The sequence below is a fragment of the Naegleria fowleri genome (assembly GCF_008403515.1).
Source record: "Naegleria fowleri strain ATCC 30894 chromosome Unknown tig62, whole genome shotgun sequence".
Taxonomy (NCBI): domain Eukaryota; phylum Heterolobosea; class Eutetramitea; order Acrasida; family Naegleriidae; genus Naegleria; species Naegleria fowleri.
The window spans coordinates 74,700-81,847 of NW_025407994.1; the positions used below are offsets into that span (position 1 = coordinate 74,700).

The following is a 7,148-nucleotide window of genomic DNA, read 5'->3' on the forward strand; positions in this document are numbered from 1 at the left end:
TCTCAATTTCATTATTTTCTCTCTCATTCATATCAGAGGTGTCATTACTGTATTCAGCATCACAAAAAAATTCCAGATTCTCTTTTTAGAACTAAACAGCATCTACTGGCGTCTGTATGTTGGCTCAACAGTGGAAGAATTGAAACAAATATTTCCTTGAAATCTAAATTGTCCGATTCTGAATAAGTTTGAGTTAAGGATAGAAAAGCTTCTCGAGTGGTACAGATTGAATCTGACGAAGAACTACATGAAGAAGAAGACAATGTTGGCTGAGAACCAGCACCAATTCCTTTGTTGCCCAGGACCTCATTATTATAAGCATTAATATCCTCCTTGTAACTTTCCCAAATATGATTCACTATTATGGATGCTCCCATCTCGTTAAATTGTTCAAAAGCATTTGATAAATATCTTCCTACAACAATATTTTCCATCTCTAAATCTTTGTATATTTCACCCATTCTCCAGTTCACTAATTTTAAAATAAAATGATTTCGTTCTCGAGTGGCCCATTTTAGTGCACTATTGAGAGAAGAAATAACATGTCTTGTATCTTCTATGTGTCCTTTTTGTAAATGTTTACAGAATAGGTGTTCAGCAGTAACCAATTCAAAAGAGCATTTAAAAACTAATGGATTTGTTGTTGATAGCATGTCAAGAGTTTTCAATGAATAATCAATCAGAGTTTTACATCTCGAAAATAGCTCGGGATGATCTACATTGTTTTTTAGGAGGTGGTTTTCGTAAGTGCAAGCAATCAAACCTTGAAAAATAGCATCAATCCAAGTGCTACATAGTCCAATAGAGTCTTCTTTAAACTCATATGATTTTTCCATGCAAAGAAAAGCCTCTTCCCACATCTGTTGAAAGTAACAGCAAATTCCTTTAAACATGTGATGGAGTTGCCTGAAGAAAGGATACTGCAACACATCGCACTTGTATACAGGATTGAATGTTTCAATTTCTCCACTCAATACGCACTTTAGGTCCAATATCATTTGACTGGCATCGCGTAACAACAAATTACCCATGTTGTCAAACAATGAAATAGCCTTCTTGCTCGATTCAATAGATGAACGAATATCGTTGTTAGAGTAGAAAAATGGTGAAGAGAATGCCATAGTATTGAGAATCCACCGAACGTTCTGTGAGTACAATTAATGTCTGCTAAAAAAGCTTCCTCAGTGATACGCCAGACTTCAATTGCATTGACATTTGAATAAAGAAAATAACCCAACACTTTTGGCAGTAGACATGCAGAGAGGACTTGATTGTTATCTTTGTACCTATTTCTAGCCAATTCTATCGCTGTATCAATAAACAAAGTCATTTTGGGATAGAGATCTATCGTATTCCAATACCACCCCAAACTGGACAAGACCATTGAGCAGAGAGGACATAGGCCTTTAGTTAACACCATTTCTGATGCTAACAATAAAATGATCATGGCCATACACTTGCTTGATGCGTTTTTGTTTTCGTCATACGACTTCATGAGAAATAATGCAGGTGCAGATATTCCTAGAATGTTCACAATATAGATCTGTTCGGCATCTGTTAAATCTGGCAATTCCAAAATATCGTATTTAGACGTTATTTTGTCAATAATATTCAATTTAAAGTGATGCATTTTGTCGGATATCCAAATTTTAAGGAGCTCAATGTTCGGATTACATGATAAAAACTTGAGCTCGTCACAAGTTGGAAATAGGTGATGTTTCAGAATCTCGAATACATCCTCATAATTTCCTTGAGAAACGTGTACCATAATAGAGTAGTAGCACGCTTCAAATAGATGAAGTCTATTCTTTGATTTGTCAATTGCTTGATTGAAGAGAGAAGCGGCAGATATTAAATTTGTTTCATATTCACAATTGCCTTCCAAAATTAAAAGTTTAAATGCAATATCATATGAATCATTCCAAACATCTATTGTTCCATAATGAAGGATTCTTTTTGCAATGCTCACAAAATTTCGTGCCTGTTCTATGGCACCGCTGTTGATAGCTTTTGACGCAGCTAGGGCATTTAGTTGTAAAAGCATGTTTCTTTTGGATTTTTTGTTTAAAAGGGTGTTATCATTTGCTCTGTAATTTAGATGAGCAATAATGTCAAAGATGTGATCTTCCAACACCGCTTGACTATTCTCTATTTTTCTTAATAACCGTTTTCCGTACACGTAGTGAATTAACATCTTTTTCTTTTCCTTTAAAGATTGATTGGCAGCTTGTTGCAAGCGATCGTGGTTAAACTGCAAAACTTTAGAGTCCACATAACTAAGCCAGCCCTCTTTGATGGCATTATCAATTGTTTCTTTCAAATCAATAATCGAAAACTCATTAATTTTGATGTTCAGTAAGTCTCTGAGCTCATTAAAAGCAAATCGTGATCCAATACATGATGCAAAGGCCAATACTTTTTTTGTTGTTAGGTTCATAATGGCAAATTTTTGCAAGAGAAAATCCACTACATTTTGGGTGTAGTGCACTTTTTGAATTTCATCAAGATTCCATGAAAGCAATTTCAATGAATTGTTGAAAAAAATTTTTCCTGATTTGTAAAGAGACACTAGAAGTTGTTTCAAATAAAAGGGATTTCCGCGTGTCTTCTCAAACAGTATCCTTGTAAGGCTAATTGTCTCGTAAAGGGAGCGCTTCAATGATGATGCGACCATTGAATTGCAATCTTCGAGTGAAAGCTCAGAAAGTACAATCTCAGTGATATTGGAAGCCTTCGGTTTTACGTATTTAAGAAAATTTCCGAGTGGGGTGTTTTCTTTAATCTCACGGTTTCTATATACTCCAATTAATAGAAAGGGAAAAGTTTCACAGGTTCCCAATCCAAGAATTTCTTTTACCAAGTTGATACTTTCATAATCTGTCCACTGTAGATTATCTAAAAAAATACACAAAGGTTTGTTTTTCAAATTCCTATAGATTTGGAGTAAATGAATCACTAAATTATATTTGTTTTTCAACTCTTGTGCATCATAAAAAAGGTAAATAATTACCTGATTGTGAAAATGATTTCACTGCTTCACCATGTTCTTTATACCTAATGGCTATCTGTGCGCGTTTTGTAGATTGTTTTGGAGTACTAAAAAAGAGCAAATTAAGATTGGGAATTGTCTCACATAGTGCCTCTATTTGAGTACTTTCAAGCAAAGAAGTCAACCGCATTTTAAAATCAGATATTATGTGTTCCGGTTCTCCTAAAATATCTTCAATTATAGAATTCATTTTTGAAGTTAAAGCAAAAAAAAGGTACGTTGTGAGATTGGTCATATTTAGTCTCAATAAAGCAAACATCTTGTTTGAACTTATTTCTGAACTCTCTTACAACACATGATTTACCTTAATAATAATGTCATGAGTATGTGGCAACGGTATTCACAGACTTACCAACTCCACTATATCCACTTATTAACAATGCTTTGGGTTGCTTATAATCGCGTACTTCATTCAGCGTGCAAGTCATAGCATCTATCACATTCTGTCTTCCATAAACAACAAAAGGAATGGTCAGATTTGTTTGAATATCACGTTCTCCGGCAATGAAGTCTCTTAGGAAAGACATGTCATTGGTCTGTAGGCATTTTAAAATTAGTAGCAGGTCTTGCTTAACTCCCTCAAAATTCATATATCTTTTGTCTATAGCTTTTTGCACCATTTTAGTGACTACTGCAGATACTGCGCTCATTAATTTTGCGTATAAAGATGTTTCGTCCATTATTAAGCCCCTTCTTTTAAGATTATTATAAAGAACCTCCGGTTGATGAGTTATGTGAGAGAATATATATTCAGAATTTGCCTTATTGCTACCGAATGGATGCTCTTTTGCCAACATCTCATAGAGCATAAATCCAAAGCTGTAAATATCAGAATGAAATCCAATAGGTTTCGAAATCTTTCCAGTTGCTTCAGGAGACATGTATGGAAAATAACCTATAGGTTTGTCTGAATATACAAAGGGATTGTCTAATGATAAAAAACAACCCATTCCAAAATCAATAATTTTTACGGTTGAATGATGTGTGTCAATTATGAGATTTTCAGGGCGCAAGTCAAGATGACAAACACGTAATGAATGTATTTGACTAAGAGAATCACATGCCTTAATTGAAATATCAAGAATGTCGTGCAATTCTTTGCATAGGGTTAAGTGATAAGTAAATAAAGAGAGGTTTTCCAACTTGTTACAAATTTCGCCCCACTCTTTGAAATAATCTCGAAAAGACCTTCCAACTACAAGTTCTCGTACCAGTATAAAATAGTCGCTTAGATATGTGAATATTTTGGGTACAATGTCATTATTTGGTAGAGAATTATTCAAGTAATTGCATATCGAGACTTCTCTTTCCAGTTGAGTAACGGATGGTGTACTGAGTGCAATTTTTAGACAATAAACAGTGTTGAAATCCAAAGGAAGTGCAATAGCACCTCTGTAATGTTGTGGTGTGTAATGACAAGTGATCACTCTTGAAGAAAGCTTGCCGTAATGAATAACCGAAGATGGAAACCCTTCAACTACACAGGGTGTAAAGAAAGCGGGCAAAATAGTATCGGTTATTTTCTCGAAACTAGTACTCTTGTGAAATGGAGAGGAATGTTTAGAGGTTGAACTGCTCGATGATGGCCCATGATCTTTTCTCTGTTCCTCTGTGCTTTCTGTTTGAGCAGCATACTCTTGTGGCGAGTATTGGTGATGATGATCACTGGTCAATCTTGACATAGTTTTTTAGCAGGCTCATCATTTGAGAATTAAATCTCAAAAAGAACTTCATGATGTAATTTTCCCTTTTGAACCAAACCTTATAAATTTGTCAATAAGAGCCTTTCAGTTACTTTTTGTTCCAAATATCAAACTTTACAGAATCGGGAATTTCCCAAATATGTAATAATTTAGAACAATCAACGAGAAATTATTCATGAAGATGCTTTTTCGGTAAATAAGAGACGATAAATCAAAATTACAAATCGAAATTTTACCCGAAATTTGATATCACATTCTTGGAAAATCGTTATTAGGAAGTGTGTTAAACTGGTAATTTGAGGTTGTCATGTCGGGTGAGATGAATGGTTTCGTGCACTACAACATGAAAGGCAATGACGGATTAAAAAAAGTATCACCATACAGAATATCTGTTCATCCGATAGCATGACATAAATTCATGATAATTGTTGAACCGAGTATTGAAGTGTGCATGAGCTCCGAAAAACAACTACGTCAATGCGGTGCTGATTAAATTTCATCAAATGAAGAAATATTTTTTGTTTTCTGATAAAAAAGAATTTTGCATGATGAATTTAAATTGTTTTCAAACATTTACATTACCACACAATTTCTTCCATTTGGACTCAACAGTTAAGATTGTTTTTACAATACATGAGAATTTCTTTTGCCACATCAATACCCGTTGCCAATTCAAAACCTTCAAAGCCTGGAGAAGAATTCACTTCACATATCTTATGGGAATCTCCGTCAAACAAAATGTCCACTCCTGCAATGTCTAAACAACAAGCTTTGGCACTCTCTACTGCCAACAATTCCAATTCAAGTGTCAACTGCACTGGTTCCACTCTTCCTCCTTGATGGAAATTTGATTTAAATCCCTTATTTGCAATTCTTTTCATTGCTCCAATAGCTCTTCCACCAATCACGATGACTCGAATGTCCTTTCCAGAGGAGTCTTTAATGAACTCTTGAATTAATAATTGGGTATTTGGATCGACCAATTCAGCAATGTCGGCCAGTTGAGCGTTGTCTTGAACCAACATGACACCATTTCCTTGAGATCCTGATGCTTTCTTGAAAATGAGAGGGAAAGCAAAGGAGTTTTCAATCTTTTGGATATCCAGTGGAAATTTTGCAATGCATGTTTTTGGAACTGGAATGTTCTTAGCCACCAGTCGTTGCATGGTAAAGAATTTATCTCGAGCAACTTCAATGGAAGATGAGGTGTTAAGGATGAGAGGTCTCAGTGGAGATGGAATTCCTTCCAGATAACGAAGAACAGCCAATCCATAATAATTAATTTTTGCGCCCAATCTTGGAATGACCACTTGTGGAAGATCAATGGAAGTACCATCATATAAGAGATTGGAGCTGCCTTTGTGGACGACAAATTCAAATCTTCCAATTTCCATTAATTTGACCTGAATGTTTGCTTTCCAAGCACATTCAAAAATTCTTTTTTGTGAGTACAGATATTTAACCTCCTTACAGAGAATCCAAACAGTGAATTGAGGATTTTCGAGTTTCATTTGATAGAAGGCCGGATCTTGAGCATTGTGAAAGAGAATTTCGTTGTCACCAATGAGGGTTGGCTGTAAGTTATGGACGGAGAAGGTTCTTGGAACAAGGATGGAGGTTTTTTCCTCTGGTTGTGTTGAATCGAAGGTCTTTCGAATTGCAGAAACTTCGGTAAACTCTTGGTAAAACGATGCAGACATTTTCTTGTCGAATTTTTGATTTGGGGTCGGCAAACAACCGGAAACTTTGATTTAAAAGAATTTGGAAGTGAACCTCTTATCGGCAATCATACCATTTTAAGGATAATCCCCTCGACAGTTAACAGAAAGGAGAAGGGGGAAGAATAAGTGTTAGAAGTTAAAATCTACGCTGGTGATACTGGAATTTCGCAATTCGAAGACCTAAATTTGGAAATAGCTCAAATTGGTGTTACATGCAATTGGGAAGGATTTTCATTGGAGATATGGATCTCAACTTTCGCACGAGACAATATTTGAACATTAAGGTTGATCACCAAAACCCTTATTCTGTTCAGACAGATCTTGAATGAATTCGAATTTATTATATTATTCATCAAAAATTCCAATTAACATGTGCAGACTAATTTTTAAGAGAACGCAAATTTATAATGTAATGTATTATATAATATTTATCATTCATCGAATAATTCTTGCTGAAGGATCTTATCTTGATTTAATTTTTCAAACAACGCCTTGTCAAATTTGCTATTTGTGGAGTTGCAAATAGAAATGGCAAGCTTGTCAATAGCAACGTTCGCCAATACTGATTGAACAAACGCTTCAATCAAGTTGTCCAAAGTTAATCCTAATGTTGGAAAATCAATTTCATCACAAGTAATTAATCTTGACTGATCCGTGTCCCAACTACCTTTTTCA

The 7,148-nt window shown here is 35.1% G+C and overlaps 3 protein-coding genes across 3 annotated transcripts in view; all 3 read right to left on the reverse strand.

Moving 5' to 3' along the window:
* The window catches only part of FDP41_008626 (uncharacterized protein), a gene marked incomplete at both ends in the record, with an annotated part of 6,029 nt that extends 1,298 nt beyond the window's left edge, over window positions 1-4,731 (reverse strand). The window contains 4 exons of the mRNA XM_044712500.1: window positions 64-1,145; window positions 1,199-3,010; window positions 3,268-3,353; window positions 3,402-4,731. Of these exons, the coding sequence (XP_044557835.1) occupies window positions 64-1,145; window positions 1,199-3,010; window positions 3,268-3,353; window positions 3,402-4,731 (4,310 nt within the window). The remainder of the gene's footprint in view (window positions 1-63; window positions 1,146-1,198; window positions 3,011-3,267; window positions 3,354-3,401) is intronic.
* Window positions 4,732-5,357: 626 nt separating this feature from the next.
* Window positions 5,358-6,452, reverse strand: FDP41_008627 (uncharacterized protein; the record flags this gene model as incomplete). Its single annotated transcript, XM_044712501.1, has 1 exon — window positions 5,358-6,452. One exon carries the CDS (start codon window positions 6,450-6,452, stop codon window positions 5,358-5,360), a length of 1,095 nt encoding a protein of 364 aa, XP_044557836.1.
* A 452-nt stretch (window positions 6,453-6,904) lies between these two features.
* Window positions 6,905-7,148, reverse strand: part of FDP41_008628 (uncharacterized protein) — a gene marked incomplete at both ends in the record, with an annotated part of 1,600 nt that continues 1,356 nt past the window's right edge. Inside the window, one exon of the mRNA XM_044712502.1 lies at window positions 6,905-7,140. Within this exon, the coding sequence (XP_044557837.1) occupies window positions 6,905-7,140 (236 nt within the window). The remainder of the gene's footprint in view (window positions 7,141-7,148) is intronic.